General features: G+C 46.3%; 1 protein-coding gene across 1 annotated transcript; it reads right to left on the bottom strand.

Moving 5' to 3' along the window:
* Positions 1 to 599: 599 nt before the first annotated feature.
* Positions 600 to 26,341, bottom strand: LOC115532830 (uncharacterized). Its single transcript, XM_030342790.1, has 9 exons — positions 25,200 to 26,341; positions 24,903 to 25,117; positions 20,676 to 21,318; positions 16,932 to 17,055; positions 11,711 to 12,644; positions 8,195 to 9,341; positions 5,616 to 5,864; positions 5,408 to 5,465; positions 600 to 3,647 (listed from the first exon to the last, which is right to left on the bottom strand). Exons 1-9 carry the CDS (start codon positions 26,313 to 26,315, stop codon positions 1,861 to 1,863), a joined length of 6,273 nt encoding a protein of 2,090 aa, XP_030198650.1. The 5' UTR covers positions 26,316 to 26,341; the 3' UTR covers positions 600 to 1,860.
* Between the last annotated feature and the right edge of the window lie 489 nt (positions 26,342 to 26,830).

Consider the following 26,830-nt stretch of genomic DNA (forward strand, 5'->3'; position numbering starts at 1 on the left):
GCCCAGGGCCACCAGAACACCCTTCACCCAGAACACCCGCACTGAGGAGCCCCCCGCAAGCCCTCCGATAACAGCCCCTGTTGCCCGCCACGGCTGGTCTCCTGAGCGTGGACTCTGCTGGTCCACGCTCCCTCCTTGATCTGTCTTACTCCGTTTTCCTTATAGCTTGCTCTCCACCTGTTCCATCAGCGCCCTTTATTTTCCTCACTCAGTTCCCTTACCTCCTCCTCCCTGACTGCTGCCTCTACCTCCGGGATAATGAAGTTGGGTGACTCTACCGTTGTCCTCCACAACCTGCTCCAACTTTCCCAGCAGCTCCTGCCTCCACACCTGTCAATAAAAGCAGGTGGAATTTACAGGTGCGCTGGCCAGGTACTCATGTATTGGCTCCTCCAGGACATCTCCCCAGCTAAACAGCACCGCCATGTGGTTGCAGACCGCCGCTTCACCAAATACGGCAACCAGCATATTGACGATAGTGACGGCCATGTTCTCCGCGTCCCAGCGGGACCACCAAGAGGAAGGCGTGTGGACCGGGGACCGTCATTATACATCAGGATAACATTTTAACTCAACCTCGGAATTAAAATAAATCAAGCCACGATTAAATATTTTTATTAGATTATCACATTTTATTCCATATGTTTGTTCGTAAATACACACAATTATACGATATTGGATATTTGATATGATATGATATATGAAAACTGATGTATTGTATGATATTTGATACTCTCCCTGTGGGATTAAAACACAGCAACACAGAGTTGCTTTCTGTAATCATGATCATAGGCTGAACACACTATAAAGGTGGATGTTGGTCAGGATCAAAGGACCAACAGAAAAATCTACTTAAGAAAATTATCAGGCACATCTCCAAGTGAAAAGTGAAAAAAAAACTGGTATCAGATTAAGATAAGTAAAGCAACAGGTGAGAGACAAGGTGTCCAGCCGCCCCTCCAGGCCCACCCGTACCCCTTAACCCTTAGTCGGCTGTCTGCTTCCCTTACAAGAGGGCATGAGAGCCTGCTGCAGTTCTGCCCCCGCATTTCACCCAGCCAGAGGGCCCAAATATACGACACAATTAAAAATATGTTGATGGCCTCGAGGCCCTGATATACCTTAAAAGTCAAGTTATAGGTGAGGCGGTCACCGTGAAGTGACAGTGCTCCATTTTGCTTTGCCACAGACGTGACCAGACACTTATTATGCATTGAAAAAATATAGCTAGTCGAGCTGCACCACATCGGTGTGTATAGTTTGATTGCTGCAGATTAGTGTACGGAAAAATCGGGATTTCCGTTCCGCAATGGTATGATTTACTTTAAGGTCTGCCGGCAGGGTTCGAGTTAGTTGGGAGCCAGTGGGAGCTGATGAAAGCAGCAAACTCAAATATCTGTGGGAGTCAATGAAAATACAGCAGCATAATATTGTAATTATAAATAAAGCTATTTCTCCTTCCATATACAGAGTAATATTGACGTTAAGTAAGAGATAATAGAACGCCGGTGATTATCGGGAAAATAAGCCCAGACAGTGCGAACCCGACACCGACGCGAAACTGAGGTTTCTTCGACCTTAAGGGGCTTATTTTCGATAACACTACCATTCGTAGTGTTGATCAGCGGACAAATAGTTAGCCAAAGACGTTGACGTCGCTTAGCAACCGAAGACGTTGCTGGCGTTGTTGTGGAGGGCACATGCAAGTGAACGGAGAGTTCCGCGGCATTGAGAAGAGCCGTGTCATAATAGCCCATATTTACGGTCTCTCACCCCCTCTCTCCCCCGTCCGTCCGTCCCATCAACAACTTTAAGAGACCCCCATAGAGATGGAATCCTAACTCGAACCCTGTCTGCCGGTCAACGGCTAAAGGAGGTGAGAACAGCTTGTGTGGCATTTGCCAAAGCACCTCCTACAGTCGCAGCTGCATTAATTAAATCAGTCCCTAAGGGGGCAGCCCCGGCATCAGCTCCAGCCCCTACAGACCTTGCAACCACACCCCCTGCAGCTCTCACACCCCCTGCAGCTCCTGCCCTCGCAGCCACACCCCCTACAGCTCCCACCCGTGCAGCCAACCCCACAACCGTGACCCCAAGGGTGCCAACCTGACGAAGGGTTTGCTGAGCTCCTCCCAAAGGACTTGCAGCTTCTAGCCCATTCCCGGCACCAATACCGCCCCCTACAAACCCTCCGACTGCACCCCCCACGACCACAGAAGCCGTAGTGCAGGCTAATGTGCTGCCCATCAAGTATGCTCCTGCAGTCACTGCAACGGGGACGGCGGCCCCACACAAAGCCCCCACCGCCAGGCCCGTGAGCCCCGCCGCCACCACCTTCCTCACAGTCTGCATCAGGCTGGGGGAGAGCAACACCTGGCTGCGCCGCCCCCTGCTGGAGGAATGTGCAGCCTGTGGTCTTCTATTGAAACCTCTCTCTGCTGGGGCCCTCTCCCTACTGAACCTGTCCGCTTCCGCCCTCCTGAACCTGTCCTCTTCCTCTCTCAACCAAATGACCTCCTCCCGCCTCAACCTGTCAACCTCCTCCCAACTTGACCTGTCACCTTCATCCATCATTTTCTTGTCAACCTCCTCATTACCTAATCTGTCCTCCTCCTCCCTCCTCAACCAATCGACTTCCTCCCTCCTCAATCTTTCAACCTCCTCCAAACTTAACCTGTCCTCCTCCGCCCTCCTTAAACGGTCAACCTCCTCCCTACTTAACCGGTCCTCCTCCTCTCTCCTCAACCTGTCCTCCTCCTCTCTCCTCAACCAATCGACTTCTTCCCTACTCAATCTTTCAACCTCCTCCAAACTTAACATGTCCTCCTCTGCCCTCCTTAAACGATCAACCTCCTCCCTACTTAACCTATCCTCCTCCTCCCTCCTCAACCTGTCCTCCTCCTCTCTCCTTACCCTGTCTTCCTCCTCCTCCTCCCTCATTATCCTGTCCTCCTCCTCCCTGATTGCTGCCTCTACCTCCAGGTACATGGCGTTGGTGTAACACCCTCCACCGTTGTCCTCCACAACCTGCTCCACCTTTCCCAGCAGCTCGTGAACTTGTTGCACATCGCTGGGCGCCTCGTTGTTGAGAACGTGGTACCTGCCGCCACACCTGTCAATCAAAGCCTTGAGGCTCACAGGTGCGCTGGCCAGGTACTGCTCTATCGGCTCCGCCAGCTCATCTCCCCTGGTGAACAGCACCACTGTGTGGTTGCGGACCGCCACTTCTCCAAATACCTCAGCCATCATAGTGACGGCCATGTTCTCCTCCTCTGTGAAGCGTCCCACCTGGACCACCAAGAGGAAGGCGTGGGGGCCGGGGGACGTCAGGGCCACGCATCGACTGATCTCTGTGATGATCTGCTCCTGGGTCAGGTGTGTGTCTCCAAAACCTGGTAAGTCCAACACCACCACCTTCTTCCTCCTGCTCCCCCTCCCCGCCTCCTCCTCCACAGGGTAGTCAGAGGTCCCCAGCTGGCAGACCTTGGTAACGGAGCCTGCACTACACCCGGACAGGAAGTGTTGTCGACCCAGGATGGTGTTCCCTGAGGAGCTCTTCCCAGATCCTGTCTTTCCAATCAGGATCAGTCTCAGCTCTTCTTCTGGATCATTCTCCCCCATGTCTGTTGGATACGGCCCCTCTGCTCCTGCTGGGTGGAACATTACACAAGCTGTCCATTAATTATACCACTGCACAAAGCAACAATGCACAATGCACCGTACTGATAAAAAAATAATACAAAAAGGTTGTTTATGAGATTACCTCAGAAGAACAAATATTAAATTGTAATCTCTGGTTATCTAAAACAATGCTTCATAATTATGTAAACTGTATTTTCCTTTTCATAGGAACTTCAGAAATGTGATTGAATGATTAAATAGGTTTAGAGTACTGTGTGGTGCAAATGGAAATAAATGGCACAGATATATAGCCTAGTTGGGAGGCAGTTATTGATTGTTGAAAATATATGGTATAAGTACAATCATTTATGGTAATAATAAGTTAACAAACACATTAACACGTTTACAAAATGCATTGTTTGACACAATGGAACATATTCACAGACAGAATGTGAGCGGTACAGTGTCGTAAGCCTCTATTTTAGATTCGTGTCATGATTTTGTTCCGGTACCACCGAATGTCCGTGCTGCTGGTGGATAGAAATAGCCCCCTACCTATGGAACCTTTTCTAAATCACGTCATGTCAGAAAACAATTAAAATCTACTTAGTAACTGAGCTCCTCGAGATAAATCCATCTTACCTGACTCCATATTGGGTATTTCTTTCTCAATATGTATTTTTCCTATCGTATTTTATTTGCTGTTCAGGTCGACTCCAAATAAATCAGGAAGCAAACGCAGTTTCTGTTGAAGTTCAAAACTGTTTCTTCGCGAAGTGTTGACAGTGAAATAAATGACCTACTGCAGGAAGATTCTCATTAGTTAGGAATAGTTAAAAAAGAATTCTAAAACAACGTCGGCCATGTGTAATGACACAAGGTCGCGTTTAACTAAACTACATACCAAACTTGTAAGTTTCAGTTTCCCTATGACTACGGAAGCGTAATGTGCGGAAGTATATTCACTTAGGAAAAAATATTGCGCCTGTTTTTTCCGAATTATACATAATTATCTCACAATACTGAGAAAAATTGTATTGTGGTAAAATTATGCTTTGTTTTTCTTAATTAACGAATTGATTATCTCAGAACAGGCTGAGCTAATCAATCAGAAAAGTTTTCATATAGGTCTATATATATAAAAAAAACGGTTCTTGTTTTTCTAAAATAATGAGATTCATTCACCCGAGAACTCGAATTTATCGAAGCAAACATGTCCGGCCTGTTTAATCCAGATCTATTTTGGTGTATGTTTGAGACGTTGGCATACTCGTGTCCTTGAGTAATATTGTTCATAGTTTGTCCACTTTGTGCGCCGCAGGACTTTGGGGTTGTTCAGACGGGAAGCATGATCTGCTTGACCTTGTGGCGTTTCTCAAAAATGTATTGAACCGATATGGCATCGCTTCATGGATACAAGATGATGCATCTTAAATGCATCCTCAATCATATGTTGTCAAGCGAACAGTTCGATTTCATCATTTGACATGTTAAATAATATTCGATACCTCATATCGACCTCGTCTTGCCTATCCCCTTTGGAGGGTGAGGCTGATTAGCAGCAACAACCGAAGGACACACAACCGTGTGTGTGTGTGTGTGTGTGTGTGTGTGTGTGTGTGTGTGTGTGTGTGTGTGTGTGTGAGTCAGTGACACACACGCGCACACGCACACAAACGCACACACACACACAGGGCCGTTGCACCAAATCCTGGGCCCCTAATTGTTGAGGGGGGGGGGGGGGGGGCCGTGGCCGTGCGACTCCTAACACTATGGGCCGCTTCACCAAATACAGCAGCCATCATAGTGACGGCCGTGTTCTCCTCCTCTGTGAAGCGTCCCACCTGGACCACCAAGAGGAAGGCGTGGGGGCCGGGGGCCGTCAGGGCCACGCATCGACTGATCTCTGTGATGATCTGCTCCTGGGTCAGGTGTGTGTCTCCAAAACCTGGCATGTCCACCACCAGCACCTTTATCTTCTTCTTCCTCCTCCTCCTCCTCCCCGCCTCCACCTCCACAGGGTAGTCAGAGGTCCCCAGCTGGCAGACCTTGGTATCAGAGCCTGCACTACACCCGGACAGGAAGTGTTGTCGGCCCAGGATGGTGTTCCCTGAGGAGCTCTTCCCAGATCCCGTCTTTCCAATCAGGATCAGTCTCAGCTCTTCTTCTGGATCATTCTCCCCCATGTCTGTTGGCCACGGCCCCTCTGCTCCTGCTGGGTGGAACATTACACAGGCTGTCCATTAAAGGTGCTTTGTATACATTTGGAAGAATTTCTCATTACAGGATAATTACTTTGCATAATAATGACTTTCCTCTGAGTTATTTTCTTTCCGTAAGCCAACAAGAAAGATATATATTATTCTTGAACTAGTTGACATGGATACAATCAAGTCCCACCCATAAGGTGATACAGATTGCAAAGTGGAGGGATTGGAGACAGAGTCTTCACCCCCAGCTACCCATGCAGCCAAGTGTGTGCGTAATGAATACACATCAGGGTGATGACCCTGTGTGTGTGAGGGGGCGGATGATGGGGCCAATCAGAAAGTAACTTTCTGTTGGAGTGAGGAGGAAAATATCATCAAATGTTAACATTTGATCAAAGCGTTACTGCAGTAGTAGTGGCATTTGAAACGTATTACTTCTGAATGTAAATTGAGAACTTAGCATGTCGGATGCCTTCCCAGCAGATGTAGCGCTAATCCACCTGTCATCCTTGTCCAAAGAGATTTACCCTACATCTTAATTGGTGCAGTCCTACTTTTACAAGATTACATTTTATTTTATGTATTTTTATTATTCTTATCCTTATATATTTATTTATTCAATTATCCTTTCCCGTGTGAAAATGTTAATAACATCACTTAGTTAATAGCAACACCTTCTTTAGTCCAATTGCATTAGATAATTATCACTGTTGTCCTATTAACGTATCGCCTTTAATTGTCCTTATAACCTCATGAACTTCGATGTTCATCATCATGAATGATAACTGTAATTATTCTCTAGTCGCCAAGGACATATGTGGCCTGTTGGTATGAATGTGTGAATTTATGTATCAATACTAGCCGTTACGGTAATAGCGTCTTAGAACTGGTTTAATTCATTCAATAAATGCAAATACTGTTAAAGCAAATGTACAGACTTTGTGATGTGTGTTTCATAAATAAAAGCCCAAATAATTGACAAATGTAATCTTAAGCCAATAGTTTTTTATTATTTTTGAACAATTCCCTGTTTTCCACAAACTTATTTCACTTCAGGGTAATAGTACACACCCCATAGTGTGACCCAGTAAGTTACAAGACATTCTGATTCAGTTTCAAATTAAAAGCCCACCAAAAATTCCAATATGAGACATATTAAACATAATTTTGGATTAAATTTAAAAGGAAACGCCCTGTTATCAGAGACTCATTCAACATCAGGGTAATAGTACATGCGACCCAGTAAGTTACAAGACATCCTGATGTGTATTTTCAAATTAAAACCCCTCAAAATACTCAAAGATGAGACATATTACATATGATTTGGGATTCAATTTAGAAGGAAAAGCCCCGTTATCAGAGACTAATTGTACTTCAGGAATCGGATAACAGTACACCACCCCATAGTGTGACCCAGTAATTACAAGACACTCTGATGTGTAGTCTCAAATTAAAAGTCCACCAAAAATTCAAATGAGACATATTACTCATGATTTTGGACTCAAATTTAAAAGGAAAAGCCCTGTTATCAGAGACTAATTCCACTTCAGGGTTATAGTACACAACCCAATAGTGTGACCCATTCCGTTTCAAGTCATTCTGATTCATAGTTTCATATTAAATGCCCCACCACCATACAGTCATACAGACGGTCATATGGTCATACAGTAGGACCCAGTCATTGTTGCTTTCTATATTTAAAATTAAATTCACCCGTTTTTCTATTCCCGGATAATTTTATGGTTTAACAGTAATAACTGCTGCAACTCCTACAGCTCCTTCTGCCAAAGCTGCAGCAGCATACCCTGCAGCAGCAGCCCCCCCTGAAGCAGCAGCACCCCCCCCCTGAAGCAGCAGCACACCCTTCAGGAGCAGCCCCCCAACTGCAGCAGCAGCAGCCCCCCCAACTGCAGCAGCAGCAGCCCCCCCGACAGCAAGAGCAGCAGCCCCCTAACTGCAGCAGCAGCAGCCCACTTAACTGCAGCAGCCCACTTAACTGCAGCAGCAGCAGCCGCCCTAACTGCAGCAGCCCACCCGAAAGCACGAGCAGCAGCCCACCCGACAGCAAGAGCAGCAGCCCAAAAGACAGCAAGAGCAGAACCCGTAACTGCAGCAGCAGCAGCCCCCCCAACTGCAGCAGCAGCAGCCCCCCCAACTGCAGCAGCAGCAGCCCCCCCAACTGCGGCAGCAGCAGCCCCCCCAAGTGCAGCAGCAGCAGCCCCCCCAACAGCAAGAGCAGCAGCCCAACCTGCAGCAGCAGCAGCCCCCCCGACAGCAAGAGCAGCAGCCCACCCTGCAGCAAGAGCAGCAGCCCACCCTGCAGCAGCAGCCCCCCCAGCTATAGCTGTAACCCCACCCCCTACCAATGCCGACCCCACAACCCCGGTCCCCACGTTGCCCACCTGGCGCAGGGTTTGCTGAGCTCCTTCCAAAGGACTGTCAGCTTCTAGCCCATTCACTAAACCCATACAGCCCCCCGCTAACCCACCCGCAGCCTTAGAAGGTTTACTGCAGACAAATGTGGCCTTTTTACACACTTTTACTGGTGTCGCTGCTAGGGAGGCAGCAGCCCCACACAAAGTCCCCACCACCAGGCCGGTGAGCATCGACGCCACCACATTTCTCACTGTCTGCATCAGCCTGGGGGAGAGCAGCACCCCGCTGCTGGAGGATTTGGCTGACGCCCTCTCCCTCCTAGCCCTATCCTCCCTCCTTACCGAGTCCTCCTTCTTCTTTAACCGGTACTTCATCCTCCAAAACCTTTCCACCTCCTCCCGCCTTACTCCATCCTTCTCCTCCTTGAATGCTGCCTCTACCTCCCGGTACATGGCGTTGGTGTAACACCCTCCACCGTTGACCTCCACAACCTGCTCCACCTTTCCTAGTAGCTCGTGAACTTGCTGCACATCGCTGGGCGCCTGGTTGTTGAGAACGTGGTACCTGCCTCCACACCTGTCAATCAAAGCCTTGAGGCTCACAGGTGCGCTGGCCAGGTACTGCTCTATCGGCTCCGCCAGGTCATCTCCCCGGGTGAACAGCACCACCGTGTGGTTGCGGACCGCCGCTTCACCAAATACCTCAGCCATCATAGTGACGGCCATGTTCTCCTCCTCTGTGTAGCGTCCCAGCGGGACCCCCAAGAGGAAGGCGTGGGGGCCGGGGGCTGTCAGGGCCACGCATCGACTGATCTTTGTGATGATCAGCTCCTGGGTCAGGTGTGTGTTTCCAAAACCTGGCAAGTCCACCACCACCACCCTCTTCCTCCTGCTCCTCCTCCCCGCCTCCACCTCCACAGGGTAGTCAGAGGTCCCCAGCTGGCAGACCTTGGTAACAGAGCCTGCACTACACCCAGACAGGAAGTGACTCCGGCCCAGGATGGTGTTCCCTGAGGAGCTCTTCCCAGATCCCGTCTTTCCAATCAGGATCAGTCTCAGCTCTTCTTCTGGATCATTCTCCCCCATGTCTGTTGGCCACGGCCCCTCTGCTCCTGTGGGTGGAACATTACACAAGCTGTCCATTAAAGGTGCATTATATACATTTGGAGGAATTTCTCATTACAGGACTTTGCATAATAATGACTTTCCTCTGAGTTATTTTCTTTCCGTAAGCCAACAAGAACGATATATATTATTCTTGAACTAGCTGACATTACTTTGCAATAACCGCAAGACAAGAAGTTCTACCCTTGGCTCTAATAGCTCATACTCGTTTACATGCACACAGCTAACCGGATTGTATGCAGGTTACTGCCTTAATCAGGTTTGCCAACTGACATGAAGGCAGGGAAGCCGGGTTGCGTGACCTAGTAAACCTGATCCTGAATCAATATAGTTTGGAATATAGCTGATATGGATTAAGGCTATAGGTTTATTGGATAGGGCATCTGTTCATTCACACCACAAAGTATCGCTGCTTTTATAAATGCTGCACAGACGTTTGACGAATAGGTTTGTTCGTGTATGTTTATTCATGCAGTCGTTACTAAACCAGAATTTACTCATGCAATGTTACCGTCTTATTCAAGGAATAAAGTGGGATACATTCAAGGGATGGGATACAATCAAGTCCCACCCGTAAGGTGGTAGAGATTGCAAAGTGGAGGGATGGAGAAAGAGTCTTCAGCCCCAGCTACCCATGCAGCCAAGTTTGTGCGTAATGAATACACATCAGGGCGATGACCCTGTGTGTGTGAGGGGGCGGATGATGGGGCCATTCAGAAAGTAACTTTCTGTTGGAGTGAGAAGGAAAATATTATCAAATGTAATCATTTGATCAAAGCGTTACAGCAGTAGTAGTGGCATTTGAAAGGTGTAATGTAAATTGAGAACTTAGCATGTAGGATCCCTTCCCTGCAGATATAGCGCTAATCCACCTGTCATCCTTGACCAAAGAGATTAACCCTACATCTTAATTGGTGCAGTCCTACTTTTACTAGATTACGTTTTATTTTATGTATTTTATTTTATTTTTCTTATCCTTATCATATCCATATTTATTCAATTATCTTTTCCTGTGTGATAATAATAATAATAATCACTTAGTTAATAATAACACCTTCTTTAGTCTGTTGTCCTATTATTAATGTATCAACATTTCTCTTTTAATTGTCCTCATAACCTCCTCATGAACTTCGATGTTCATCATCATGAATGATAACTGTAATTATTGTCTAGTCGCCAAGGACATATGTCGGTATGAATGTGTGAATATTTGTCACAAATACTAGTCATTACGGTAGTAGTGTCTTAGAACTGGTTTAATTCATTCAATAAAGACAAATACTGTTCAAGCAAATTTACAGACTTTGTGATGTGTACTTCATAAATAAAAGCCCAAATAATTGACAAATTTAAACTTAAGCCAATAGTTTTTTATTATTTTTTTACAATTCCCTGTTTTACACACACTTATTTCACTTCAGGGTAATAGTACACACCCCATAGTGTGACCCAGTAAGTTACAAGACATTCTGATTCATAGTTTCAAATTAAAAGCCCACCAAAAATTCAAATGAGACATATTACATATGATTTTGGATTCAATTTAAAAGGAAAAGCCCTGTTATCAGAGACTAATTCCACTTCAGGGTTGTAGTACACAACCCTATAGTATGACCCATTCCGTTTCAAGTCATTCTGATGTATAGTTTCATATTAAAGGCCCACCACTTTACTCATTCAGTCATACAGTTGGTCATATGGTCATACAGTAGGACCCAGTCATTGTTGTCTATGAACTTGAACTTCACCCGTTTTTGTATTCCCAGACATTGTTATGGCTTTAGCAGCAATAACTGCTACAAATTCCTACAGCTGCAGCCACAAAACCAGCACCCCCGCCTGCAGCAGCCCCCCCCAACTGCAGCAGCAGCCCCCCCAACTGCAGCAGCAGCCCCCCCAACTGCAGCAGCAGCACCCCCAACTGCAGCAGCAGCACCCTCAACTGCAGCAGCAGCCCCCCTAACTGCAGCAGCAGCACGCCCAACTGCAGCAGCAGCAGCCCCAACTGCAGCAGCAGCACCCCCAACTGCAGCAGCAGCACCCCCAACTGCAGCAGCCCCCCCTGCAGCAGCCCCCCCTACAGCAGCCCCCCCTGCAGCAGCCCCCCCTGCAGCAGCGCCCCCTGCAGCAGCAGCAGCAGCCCCCCCAGCTATAGCTGTAACCACCCCCACAACCCTGGCCCCCATGATGCCCACCTGAAGCAGGGTTTGCTGAGCTCCTTCCAAAGGACTGTCAGCTTTTTGCCCAATCACGAAACCCATACAGCCCCCCCCAAACCCAACCGCGGCCATAAAAAGTTTACTGCAGACTAATGAGTCTGCAGTAGCCCCCATCAAGGCTCGTAATGCTGTCGCTGCTAGGGAGGCAGCAGCCCCACACAAAACCCCCACCACCAGGCCAGTGAGCATCGACGCCACCACATTTTTCACTTTCTCCATCAGCCTGGGGGAGAGCAGCACCCCAATGCTGGAGGATTTGGCTGATGCCCTCTCGCTCCTAGCCCTATCCTCCCTCCTTACCGAGTCCTCCTCCTTCTTTAACCGGTACTTCCTAACCCTTTCCTCCTCCTCCCTCCTTACTCTATCCTCCTCCTCCCTGATTGCTGCCTCCGCCTCCCGGTACATGGCGTTGGTGTAACACCCTCCACCGTTGTCCTCCACAACCTGCTCCACCTTTCCCAGCAGCTCGTGAACTTGCTGCACATCGCTGGGCGCCCGGTTGTTGAGAACGTGGTACCTGCCTCCACACCTGTCAATCAAATCCTTGAGGCTCACAGGTGCGCTGGCCAGGTACTGCTCTATCGGCTCCTCCAGGTCATCTCCCCTGGTGAACAGCACCACCGTGTGGTTGCGGACCGCCACTTCACCAAATACCTCAGCCATCATAGTGACGGCTCTGTTCTCCTCCTCTGTGAAGCGTCCCACCTGGACCACCAAGAGGAAGGCGTGGGGGCCGGGGGCCGTCAGGGCCACGCATCGACTGATCTCTGTGATGATCTGCTCCTGGGTCAGGTGTGTGTCTCCAAAACCTGGCATGTCCACCACCACCACCCTCTTCCTCCTCCTCCTCCTCCTCCTCCTCCTCCTCCTCCTCCTCCTCCCCGCCTCCTCCTCCACAGGGTAGTCAGAGGTCCCCAGCTGGCAGACCTTGGTAACAGAGCCGGCGCTACACCTGGACAGGAAGTGACTCCGGCCCAGGATGGTGTTCCCTGAGGAGCTCTTCCCGGATCCCGTCTTTCCAATCAGGATCAGTCTCAGCTCTTCTTCTGGATCATTCTCCCCCATGTCTGTTGGCCACGGCCCCTCTGCTCCTGCTGGGTGGAACATTACACAAGCTGTCCATTAAATTGCACCGTCTTGTCCACAATTATTATTTTTATCTTCGGGTGAGTTATCTAACACAATGCTTCATAATTGTATAACATTAACGGTATATTCCCAGCTTGAGTAATGTTCAGTTTATGATTAAACTGGTTAAGATCATTGTGCTTTCTACAAGGTCTCTTACTGGCCTTGTGTTGCAATACAACAGCCGGCCACTGGGCAAGTTATGCCTCAAACCTTTCTGAACTACAGTGTTGTGCAAAACGGACAATAAATGGCAGAGATAAATTGGCGTCCAATCTTTAATGATTAAAAAAATTAAAATCGTATTCATAAGTAGGCTACAATCATTTATAGTAGGCCTATAGCCTAAATATAAGTTCCCAATTCATTGATGAACAAAAAGGTCAAGTCAACTCTAACCAAAGAAATCAAGAACCACAAGCAGTTTCTGTTCAAGTTAAAATCGTGTTGACAGTGAGTAAGATCAAGTTGAGCGAACAGAAGGGGCCTGAAGGGCTGGCTGTAGCATGAACACACTCAAACGTTTGAAATAGTTAAAGAAGGAATCTTAACCACGTAAGTTATGTGTTATGGACACGAGCTAGTTTCACCAAACAACATACCAGTCTTGTTAAGTTTCGGTTACAGTATGTCATGGACATGCTTAAATTTGTTTTTAAACCTGCGTGTTGAAAATGTTTTGTGCATGTGCGTGTGCGTGTTATTAGACATTACGTTCCAGGAAAATATGACGCCTCCCTCCTCGACGCCTCGTCACACAAACACTAAATACCTTTTCGGCTTTGGGTGACTTATCTAACACAATGGTCAGTTATTCTAAAATGTAAACGGTATGAACGAATTAACTAATGAATGTATTTTATTGTCACTATACACAGTAGGTTACAATGAGATTGAAAGCATCTCCTTCCCGATGCATTCACATATATTTGTATGCACGTATTTTCCCAATTTCAGAAATGTTCAGTTTATGTTCAGTTTTTAAAATATTTGAGGGCATCTTTATAGGGTATTTATAAGTGCATACATGAATCTTTTTTCGAATCCATTAATTAAAATAAGCATCCAAACACAGCATATGCGTGAAAGTGTGTAATGTAGGCTACATCTTGGATTCATGTTCTGAATTTATTCTGGTTCCAATTAATCCTGATAAGGTGTGTCCGTTTTTTCATCTTTTTAAAATGTTCATGTCCAAAACAATGAAAAATGTAAGTGTTAATGAGCGTCTGAAGAGAAATTTACCTTACCTGACTCAATAATGAGCGTAACTTTCTCTGTCTATCTTTATTCTATATATTTTTTTCTCTATCTTTTATCTGTTGTCCACCCGAAGAAATCAGAGGGCCACGCAGTTTCTGTTGAAGTAAAAATCGAATAATTCACAAAGTTTTTACATTCAGATTAAATTGAGAGAATAGCATCGTAGGACTACTAAAACAACGAAATTAATCTGTAATCTTCAAAAGGTACCATTTCACTCACTCAACAACAATCTTGTTAAATTTTGGTTCAGTATTGTTGCAGGGCTTTATGCCCGCACTTGTGTTTTGTATTGTGTGTGTCCTTTAATATCACCACAGAATCCACGAGAGGCAGAGTCTTTCCGGATGCCACTGCATATGATTGGCCCAAATGATGGAGATGCAAATCTGGGTCACTTTTTTAATGAACAAAGTGCACACAATTATTTGTGGGGAACATATTAAAAAAAAATAGCGCTACTGCATACAATTTTGTAGCATCTTGCAGGCCTACCCTCTCTACACAATGCAACTGCTACCATCAAACTACTGCATCGGGGCAACTTCAGGTGAACTGCAGAAAAAATCAAGAGGACCAGTTTCAGTTCTGGCTAAAATCAATTTCTTAACAAAGTGACGACACTAAGTGAGCTATAGGCCTAGTAATGACAACAGTAGCGCAGACTGCTGCACGAACACACACCACACATTGGAATCGATAGTCATCTGAAATGGACACGAGCTAGCGTATCAGTAAACCCAACACAAAACGTGTAAATATCAGCAGGTGTCAGTATACAGCTATGTTCCCATGTCAATGCATGATTACAATTTAATCATGCATTGACATGGGACCACATTGGCTATGTTCGCTGACAACAGGGGACATTTCATAGTGGTTGGATATTTTAGCGGACAAGCCAATCGTTAATTGTGAATGCCAGAGTGGAGAATTGTTATTTTTGAGTTTTGATTATTGAAACTTTCCTAATCTGAAAGCAAGAGCCCAGAAAATGTCCATTAATTAATTAATTAATTAATTAATTAATTGCTTCCACTTTTTTGTCTTTTGTTTGGCTACCTGAATTTTAAGAAATGTCAGGTGGTGCTACGTATTTGTATTATATATATTATTTTCAGATTTTGTAAATGGTACATTTGTTGAATGCATTTGTTCTTGCACTTGACTTGAGAGGATGTATGTTCATTTACAATGTTCTGTGAAGTTTTGTTTCAACATTTAATATATGAACTTCAAATAGATGTATAGGTAGCATGAGTATGAAGTTGCACTTGCATCCAGTGGGAAAATGTGTCCTCTGTATTTACCCGAACTATGTAGGAGCAGTTCCGGGAGAATGACATCGAAGCATCTTTAAAGGGATTCTTACCTTTGTTGCATTTTTACACTTTTTTTGGATAAAGTTAAATTGGTATTAATAAGGTAATAACACTCTAATATGCAAGACAGACCAACCAGGAGTAAAAACAAACAATTATTTTACTCTCATAATATTTAGTGAAAACTTCAACCAATAAAATTCTAAGGACCGAATGACCTTATTGGCCGACAGACCTGTCTGTTTGCTGCATGGATATATAAGGTTTTCCGTCTGCTTCTTGTGGCGCATTCGGGCCCGCGTCATCAAGGCGCGTCCTCAACTAGAGGGTTTGTTTTGATTCCACGGCAGACAGTAGCGAGTAGCGACCGTAGCGACTGACGATGGCAGACCAAAGTGGTCCACGGCGTACTGAAACTGCACCATTCAGTCCGATTAGGGGACTCATCTCGGACTCAGACTCACAGAGTTACCCTCCTCTGGAGCCTCAGGAAGACCTCCAGACTGTTGGCCACCAACTGCACCATTCAGTCCGACAAGGGGACCCGATTCGGCCTCAGAAGCCAAGTGGTCCCGCTCCCCTGGATGATTCTCAGGACCTCCAGACCGTTGGCAACCAACCGCACCACTCAGTCCGATTAGGGGACCCGTTTCGGACTCAGACGCGACGTTGTCCCGCTACTCTGGAGCTACAGGAAGACCTCCAGACCGTTGGCACCCAACCGCACCACTCAGTCCGATTACGGGACCCATTTCGGACTCAGACGCGACGTTGTCCCACTACTCTGGAGCTACAGGAAGACCTCCAGACCGTTGGCACCCAACCGCACCATTCAGTCCGATTAGGGGACCCATTTCGGCCTCAGACGCTACGTTGTCCCGCTACTCTGTTTGTAATGCTCATACACCTTTCTTATACTCAGTGGGACCACTGTCCTTCAACATGGGGCCTCAAAACGGTATCACACGAAGCCCATAAAATTACAGTGAGCCACCTGCTAAATTTCTTGTTTACTAGACCCCTGGTAGATATTATGACCCCTGGGAGTCTAAACATAACCCATGGGAGTTACCCTGGGACAGTTAAATAGTTTGTGTGTTATATGTTACATTATATTTCGTTGTCCGCTATGCCAGTTGTTCTATGTGCATGTATTGTAATGTTCTTCTTGTCAATCAGCGTGGGGGCGAATCATTAGGTCAGCTGGGGGAGGGCCTTGGAAGAACAGGAGGGTGGGGGCCTGCACGCGAGTGAGACCGTGTTGGGGGTTGCCGGGGTAACCGGGGTTTGTTTTGTGTCGGTTTTCTGCCGTTGGTTACAATGTTACGGGTTTCAGTGACCTGGTTTTGGTTCATTAAAACTACCTTCAACTACTAATGACTCGACATCATTATGTCACCGGCGAGGTCGTTACAGTACTCTAAAAAATAACGCTTAGTTTTGTACTCTAAAAAATAACGCTTAGGGGGTGGGGCATTGGAGGAAGGCGGGATGATTTGAATGTGCTGTAATTCTCAAATGCAACAAAGGTGAGAGTCCCTTTAATATCAATGCCGCACTATAAAGTGTCCTGGTTTCATTATTGATACATGGATACAGCTGTTGTAGTTGGCGTGTTTTCTTTGCCTACAGAAAAAGTTAATATTTTTCTGCCGAGGTCTGGGGTACAGAGCATGAGGGCCAGGATGTCAGTGGAGGAGGAGCTGTGGTGGGGGGTGGGTTTGTTGATGATGACCAGGTTTGTTTCAGTGAGGATGTTGTTGAGTACTCTGCCAGAGTGCCTGGTGCTGTTCTTGATGTGATGAGGGGGCGGTTCCAGGGGTGCGGTGTTTTACTCATTCCAGGACTGTTTTCAGACTGACGATCTCGCTCTCTCGGGATGGTCAGGTGATGTGGTGAACCTGTTCTGCTGGTTTGTCATCCTTTCTCTCTGATGCTCTTTCACGAACACACACACACACACACACACACACACACACACACACACACACACACACACACACACACACACACACACACACACAAACACACACACAACCTACACACCTTAACAGTCATTAGTTCATCGTTTGTTCCATCAACATCCCCGCCCCATGCGGCCTAACGACGAAAAGTGCACAAGGATAGAAATGACATGTTTCTTTAGCAGCTCTTGTGTCACACACACACACACACACACACACACACACACACACACACACACACACACACACACACACACACACACACACACACACACACATTCACACACACACACACACACACACACACACACACACACACACACACACACACACACACACACACAAACACACACACAACCTACACACCTTAACAGTCATTAGTTCATCGTTTGTTCCATCAACTTCAGCAATGAAAAAATGGTGGGCATTGTTCCTAAAACATAACCACAGTTTGAGCAATCAGAGAGGGGCTCGTGACTAAGAAAGATCTCTCCCCCCTCCCCTTGTTATTAAATGTGCTTTATAAATACATTTGATTTGATTCGATTAGCATTTTACAGACCCATACTATGTATGGGGCCTTTAGTATGGTCCACCACCGTTGCTTCTTTCCCCATAAGAAGCAACAATCATAATTATGTTGATTTACCTTTGAGCATTTTCTATTATAGCCTAATGTGTAAAATGCTATTTAGAATTCACCAACACCATTTATATATTGTGGCGAGCAGCACGGGTCAGACGAGACAGGAGCCCAGGTTCAACCAATTATGTAGTTCCGTGCCCCATACACCGCACGACTACGGACTGCCTTTATTGAAGACCAACGAACATAACAGAAACACGACACACCTGACCAACTCACGCACTATCTGGAACCTTTTCACCCTTGATTTACTGAGGCTAGCTTTACACGACAACGATCTGAACACAAACCGCAAAAGTGGCGTTGCGTTCCCACTTTTTATTTCGCGTTTAGAAGAGCGACTTTGGGTGGAAATCTGCATGCACACGGGGACGCAAACATGTGTGAAATTTGATGTAGTATGCATGCCAGGTGGCGAGGTGGTACTGTGAAGCACTGCCATACAACAACACCAAGAGCGCGCGCATGCGTTGAAACGTCCTTCTACTTCTCTCCTTAGCGCGAAATCGAAATTCGGAAAACCAAAACATGGCAAAGAAGCGAACAGAAAACTTTGTCTGGACAGACGAGGAGGTTGAGCTATTGCTGCATACAACAGTTGATTACAAAGCCACAAAGGCACAAGAGGGAGTGGACTGGGAGTCCTATCAGACAAAATATGTGGATATATGGACCGAATTTCTGCGTCAGTATCCTATACCTGGAGGGACGGCATATCCCCATGAGAAGGAGGCTATATGCAAAACCCAAATCGGATCCAAACTGAAAGGAGTCCGGGCAAAATATAGCCTGATGTTTGTTGGTGTTTGGCTGTACTGCACATGGGTATGACGTCAACGCGTAGGCAAGGATAGCCAGCACGCGCAGCTCAGAGCACACTTATGCGTTTTCAACCCTTTAGACGGGAACGTGACGGTGGAGCGTTTTTAAGATTTCCACTCTGGAGGGTGGGTTCACTGTCGCCGTCTAAACGAAAGGCACATCTGATAAAATATTTTGTCGGTTTCACCCGGGAGCGTTGTCGTGTAAAGCCACCCTGAGAGTTGCTTAAAGCCACAAAGGCACAAGAGGGAGTGGACTGGGAGTCCTGTCAGACAAAATATGTGGATATATGGACCGAATTTCTGCGTCAGTATCCTATACCTGGAGGGACGGCATATCCCCATGAGAAGGAGGCTATATGCAAAACCCAAATCGGATCCAAACTGAAAGGAGTCCGGACAAAATATAGCCTGATGTTTGTTGGTGTTTGGCTGTACTGCACATGGGTATGACGTCAACGCGTAGGCAAGGATAGCCAGCGTGCGCAGCTCAGAGCACACTTATACGTTTTCAACCCTTTAGACGGGAACGTGACGGTGGAGCGTTTTTAAGATTTCCACTCTGGAGGGTGGGTTCATTTTTTTGCGTTTTTAAGCCCCAAAAACGCTGTCGCCGTCTAAACGAAAGGCACATCTGATAAAATATTTTGTCGGTTTCACCCGGGAGCGTTGTCGTGTAAAACCACCCTGAGAGTTGCTTATTTGCTTGTAAAATATTTGCATGTGATCCTCGCATAATTCTAACCACACACATATCCCAACATTGATATGTATTTGCAATGCAAATATCCATGGTTAAGGACTAGTTTCTGTTATTTTACACAGTGGATTTGCCTTTACGTCTTTATTGGACTCATCTATACTGGTTGACCAAGGGCACATACAAACCAGTGAATCTTTAGGATCCGTGAGTTAGGGTTACACGCATTTTACCACACACCAGAAAAATAATTTAAATCAACGACCACACACATCAGGTTGGAATAGTTTAAGAAGGAAATCTAAACAAAGTAGGACACCGGTAATGGACACTAGGTAGTTTCACTAAACCACACACCAGCATTGTTAAGTTTCAGTTTCAGTATGAATGTCATGGACATCCGCAGATTTGTTTTTAATAGTTGTTTAATAACCTACTTTTCCTGAGCGGAAAATGTATGTGTTTCTGTGTGTGTCCATGTGACCAGTTATAATAAGACATTATTTTCTAATAATCTTTATTATGTGTCGTGGAAATATCAATCATAACTATAAATATACAATCATATACAAATTATATTAACCTTGTTTATATAATTATTATGCACATTAGAAGGAACTGTATACATTCTCCCTGTATCTTAAAACACATCCCTTCCTCTCTAACTGAGAGAGGTTAAGGTAATTCGGATTTGAATTCCCACTGGAGCCAGTGAGTCTGGTATTGAGACCAGGCCAATCGACTGACTTCTTTGTTGTGTAAACTTGTTTACAGCCATGTCTTACAGACATGCAGATATGTCCAATTTCCACCTATTGTATTGCAAATTTACTTGGCCTAAGGTTACTCCCACTCCCTACCCACAATGAAAACGTTTCCCTATAAGAATCTTGTTAATCTATTGTCTCGTTGAATGTATCCTTGGTAGCTTTGCTGCCAGTACTTTTCCCATGATCATGCTCTAAGAAAATCAAATATTTCGCGGTCCGACGTGTCCTCGAGAGAAGTTTCTCTTCATCATTATGTATCATTAGAAAATAGTTTTTACAACTTTTAAATCAACCACGAAATGAAGAATGATGCAAGTAAAGGTGAAACATATTTATTAGATAGCTCACATTCTGTAAAGGCACATCTATGGGAAATGTTTTCTTCTATAGTTGTTTTTGTTTCTTAAAATTAACAAAACTATATGGGAAGCCTCTCTTATTTGTTCCAGTGGATTTCATACGTCCTGCGCTCTGTGTAGCTAGTTTCCCTGGTCCCTTCGCCGCTACAGACCTTTTCTTTGAACACCTTTACCACAAGACCTCCAGCCAGCACCAGTCCCACCGCCGCCTGGCCCACCTCTGCTACTGCAGCCAGGACGCGGGCCCCCGCTCCTCCCCAGGAGGCAGACACCAAGCTGGGGCCTGAAGCAGCACACACCGCCCCGCTGGTCCCGGCTCTAACTACGGCCCCTGCAGCGGCAGCATGGGCTCCAGGCAGGGCTGTGGCCCCTAGGGCGGCCCCAGCTCCCAGGACGCCCCCCACCCCTGCAGCCACCCCCACAGCTGATACCCCCAGGAGGCCCACCTGGCCCAGGGCTAACTGAACTCCTTCCCCAGGACTGGCAGCTTCTAGCCCAGCCGCAGCGGCCACAGAGCCCCCCACAAGCCCTCCGATAGCGGCCCCCGCGGCCGTCTGTCCCGAGGCCGTTGCTACAACAGCGCCGATAGCCTCCACCCACCCTACCGTCGCCCCAGCCAGATGAGCTACACCCAAACCTGCTGCGTTCCCCACCACGGCTGCCCCTGCTGCTGCTGCTAGTGGGACAGCCGCACCACACAGAGCCCCTACCACCAGGCCAGTGACCACCGCCGCCACCACCACCTTCACTCTCCGCAGCACGCTGGGAGAAAGGGGCACCTGGCTTCGCCACCCCCTACCGGGGGCAGAGGGAGCACGTGGCCTCGGCCGGCCACCGCCCCTCCTTCTACGTCTCCACCCATCTCTCCATCGCTCTCCTCTTTCCCTGAGGAAGCTGAGAGCACCTCCTCTTCTCTCCGCCGTCTCGGTCTGTGTCCAAAACACCTCGTCCCCGTCATCAGCCCCCCCATCCCGCTCTAGGACACGCCTCCTCCATTTAGACATCTTCATTTCCTCTTCCTCGCCCTCTGCTTGGCCCCGCCCCCTCATTATCCTGTCCTGCTCCTCTCTGATTGCTATCTCTGCCTCCCGGTACATGGCGTTGGTGTAACACCCTCCACCGTTGTCCTCCACAACCTGCTCCACCTTTCCCAGTAGCTCGTGACCCTGTGTGTGTGAGGGGGCGGATGATGGGGCCAATCAGAAAGTAACTTTCTGTTGGAGTGAGAAGGAAAATATCATCAAATGTTAACATTTGATCAAAGCGTTACAGCAGTAGTAGTGGCATTTGAAACGTATTACTTCTGAATGTAAATTGAGAACTTAGCATGTCGGATCCCTTCCCAGCAGATGTAGCGCTAATCCACCTGTCATCCTTGTCCAAAGAGATTTACTCTACATCTTAATTGGTGCAGTCCTACTTTTACAAGATTACGTTTTATTTTATGTATTTTTATTATTCTTATCCTTATATATTTATTTATTCAATTATCCTTTCCTGTGTGAAAATGTTAATAATATCACTTAGTTAATAGCAACACCTTCTTTAGTCCAATTGCATTAGATAATTATCACTGTTGTCCTATTAACGTAACTCTGTTAATTGTCCTTATAACCTCATGAACTTCGATGTTCATCATCATGAATGATAACTGTAATTATTCTCTAGTCGCCAAGGACATATGTGGCCTGTTGGTATGAATGTGTGAATTTATGTATCAATACTAGCCATTACGGCAATAGCGTCTTAGAACTGGTTTAATTCATTCAATAAATGCAAATACTATTAAAGCAAATGTACAGACTTTGTGATGTGTATTTCATAAATAAAAGCCCAAATAATTGACAAATGTAAACTTAAGCCAATAGTTTTTTATTATTTTTGAACAATTCCCTGTTTTCCACACACTTATTTCACTTCAGGGTAATAGTACACACCCCATTGTGTGACCCAGTAAGTTACAAGACATTCTGATTCAGTTTCAAATTAAAAGCCCACCAAAAATTCCAATATGAGACATATTAAACATAATTTTGGATTAAATTTAAAAGGAAACGCCCTGTTATCAGAGACTCATTCAACATCAGGGTAATAGTACATGCGACCCAGTAAGTTACAAGACATTCTGATGTGTACTTTCAAATTAAAACCCCTCAAAATACTCAAAGATGAGACATATTACATATGATTTGGGATTCAATTTAGAAGGAAAAGCCCTGTTATCGGAGACTAATTGTACTTCAGGAATCGGATAACAGTACACCACCCCATAGTGTGACCCAGTAATTACAAGACACTCTGATGTGTAGTCTCAAATTAAAATTCCACCAAAAATTCAAATGAGACATATTAGATATGATTTTGGATTCAATTTAAAAGGAAAAGCCCTGTTATCAGAGACTAATTCCACTTCAGGGTTATAGTACACAACCCAATAGTGTGACCCATTCCGTTTCAAGTCATTCTGATTCATAGTTTCATATTAAAGGCTCCACCACCATACAGTCATACAGACGGTCATATGGTCATACAGTAGGACCCAGTCATTGTTGCTTTCTATATTTAAAATTAAATTCACCCGTTTTTGAAGGAAATCAATTTAGAAGGAAAAGCCCTGTTATCAGAGACAAATTGTAATTCAGGTTAACAGTACACCACCCCATAGTGTGACCCAGTAAGTTACAAGACATTCTGATGTGTAGTCTCAAATTAAAAGTCCACCAAAAATTCAAATGAGACAGATTACATATGATTTTGGATTCAATTTAAAAGGAAAAGCCCTGTTATCAGAGACTAATTCCACTTCAGGGTTATAGTACACAACCCAATAGTGTGACCCATTCCGTTTCAAGTCATTCTGATTCATAGTTTCATATTAAAGGCCCCACCACCATACAGTCATACAGACGGTCATATGGTCATAGGACCCAGTCATTGTTGCTTTCTATATTTAAAATTAAATTCACCCGTTTTTGAAGGAAATCAATTTAGAAGGAAAAGCCCTGTTATCAGAGACTAATTTTACTTCAGGATAACAGTACACCACCCCATAGTGTGACCCAGTAAGTTACAAGACATTCTGATGTGTAGTCTCAAATTAAAAGTCCACCAAAAATTCAAATGAGACATATTACATATGATTTTGGATTCAATTTAAAAGGAAAAGCCCTGTTATCAGAGACTAATTCCACTTCAGGGTTATAGTACACAACCCAATAGTGTGACCCATTCCGTTTCAAGTCATTCTGATTCATAGTTTCATATTAAAGGCCCCACCACCATACAGTCATACAGACGGTCATATGGTCATAGGACCCAGTCATTGTTGCTTTCTATATTTAAAATTAAATTCACCCGTTTTTGAAGGAAATCAATTTAGAAGGAAAAGCCCTGTTATCAGAGACTAATTTTACTTCAGGATAACAGTACACCACCCCATAGTGTGACCCAGTAAGTTACAAGACATTCTGATGTGTAGTCTCAAATTAAAAGTCCACCAAAAATTCAAATGAGACATATTACATATGATTTTGGATTCAATTTAAAAGGAAAAGCCCTGTTATCAGAGACTAATTCCACTTCAGGGTTATAGTACACAACCCAATAGTGTGACCCATTCCGTTTCAAGTCATTCTGATTCATAGTTTCATATTAAAGGCCCCACCACCATACAGTCATACAGACGGTCATATGGTCATACAGTAGGACCCAGTCATTGTTGCTTTCTATATTTAAAATTAAATTCACCCGTTTTTGAAGGAAATCAATTTAGAAGGAAAAGCCCTGTTATCAGAGACTAATTTTACTTCAGGATAACAGTACACCACCCCATAGTGTGACCCAGTAAGTTACAAGACATTCTGATGTGTAGTCTCAAATTAAAAGTCCACCAAAAATTCAAATGAGACAGATTACATATGATTTTGGATTCAATTTAAAAGGAAAAGCCCTATTATCAGAGACTAATTCCACTTCAGGGTTATAGTACACAACCTAATAGTGTGACCCATTCCGTTTCAAGTCATTCTGATTCATAGTTTCATATTAAAGGCCTCACCACCATACAGTCATACAGACGGTCATATGGTCATACAGTAGGACCCGGTCATTGTTGCTTTCTATATTTAAAATTAAATTCACCCGTTTTTCTATTCCCGGATAATTTTATGGTTTTAGCATTAATAACTGCTGCAACTCCTACAGCTCCTTCTGCCAAAGCTGCAGCAGCATACCCTGCAGCAGCAGCCCCCCCTGAAGCAGCAGCAGCCCCCCCGACAGCAGCAGCACACCCTTCAGGAGCTGCCCCCCAACTGCCGCAGCAGCAGCCCCCCCAACTGCAACAGGAGCAGCCCCCCAAATGCAGCAGCAGCAACCCCCACGATAGCAAGAGCAGCACCCCCAACTGCAGCAGCAGCAAACCCCACGACAGCAAGAGCAGCACCCCCAACTGCAGCAGCAGCAAACCCCACGACAGCAAGAGCAGCACCCCCAACTGCAGCAGCAGCCCCCCCGACAGCAAGAGCAGCACCACCAACTGCAGCAGCAGCCCCCCCGACAGCAAGAGCAGCACCCCCAACTGCAGCAGCAGCCCCGCCTGCAGCAGCAGCAGCCCACCCAACTGCAGCAGCAGCAGCCCCCCCTGCAGCAGCAACAACCTGCTGCTGCGGGGCTGTAACCCCACCCGCTACCAATGCCACCCCCACAACCACGGCCCCCCCGATGCCCACCTGGCGCAGGGTTTGCTGAGCTCCTTCCAAAGGACTGTCAGCTTCTAGCCCATTCACTAAACCCATACAGCCCCCCGCTAACCCACCCGCGACCATAGTAACTGTATTGCAGACTAATGTGCCCCCCATCAAGGCTGGTATTGCTGTCGCAGCTAGGGAGGCAGCAGCCCCACACAAAGTCCCCACCACCAGGCCGGTGAGCACCGACGCCACCACATTTCTCACTGTCTGCATCAGCCTGGGGGAGAGCGGTACTCCACTGCTGGAGGATTGGACTGATGCCCTCTCGCTCCTAGCCCTATCCTCCCTCCTTACCGGGTCCTCCTTCTTCTTTAACCGGTACTTCTTCCTCCTAACCCTTTCCTTCTCCTCCCTCCTTACCCTGTCCTTCTCCTCCCTGATTGCTGCCTCTACCTCCTGGTACATGGCGTTGGTGTAACACCCTCCACCGTTGTCCTCCACAACCTGCTCCACCTTTCCTAGTAGCTCGTGAACTTGCTGCACATCGCTGGGCGCCCGGTTGTTGAGAACGTGGTACCTGCCTCCACACCTGTCAATCAAAGCCTTGAGGCTCACAGATGCGCTGGCCAGGTACTGCTCTATCGGCTCCTCCAGGTCATCTCCCCGGGTGAACAGCACCACCGTGTGGTCGCGAACCGCCGCTTCTCCAAATACAGCAGCCATCATAGTGACGGCCATGTTCTCCTCCTCTGTGTAGCGTCCCACCTGGACCACCAAGAGGAAGGCGTGGGGGCCGGGGGCCGTCAGGGCCACGCATCGACTGCTCTCCATGATGATCTGCTCCTTGGTCAGTCGTGTGTCTCCAAAACCTGGCATGTCCACCACCACCACCCTCCTCCTCCTCCTGCTCCTCCTCCTCCCCGCCTCCACCTCCACAGGGTAGTCAGAGGTCCCCAGCTGGCAGACCTCGGTAACAGAGTCTGATCCGCACCTGGACAGGAAGTATTTTCCGCCCAGGATGGTGTTCCCTGAGGAGCTCTTCCCAGATCCCGTCTTTCCAATCAGGATCAGTCTCAGCTCTTCTTCTGGATCATTCTCCCCCATGTCTGTTGGATACGGCCCCTTTGCGCCTGTGGTTGGAACATTACACAAGCTGTCCAATTAAATTGCACCGTCTTGTCCACAATTTCTTTTTTAATCTTCGGGTGAGTTATCTGACACAATGCTTCATAATTTTATAATATTAACGGTATATTTCCAGCTTGAGAAATGTTCAGTTTATGATTAAACTGGTCAAGATCACTGTGCTTTCTACTAGGTCTCTTACTGGCCTTGTGTTGCAATACAACAGCCGGCCACTGGGCAAGTTATGCCTCAAACCTTCCTGAACTACAGTGTTGTGAAAAACGGACAATAAATGGCAGAGATAAATAGGCGTGCAATAGTTATTGATTAAATATTTCAAATCGTATTCATAAGTACAATCATTTATGGTAGGCCTATAGCCTAAATATTTAAGTTCCCAATTTATTGGTGAACAAAATGGTCAGGTCAACTCCACCCAAAGAAATCAAGAACCACATGCAGTTTCTGTTCAAGTTAAAATCGTGTTGACAGTG

This window comes from Gadus morhua, chromosome 2, assembly GCF_902167405.1.
Source record: "Gadus morhua chromosome 2, gadMor3.0, whole genome shotgun sequence".
NCBI classification, from domain to species: Eukaryota; Metazoa; Chordata; class Actinopteri; order Gadiformes; family Gadidae; genus Gadus; species Gadus morhua.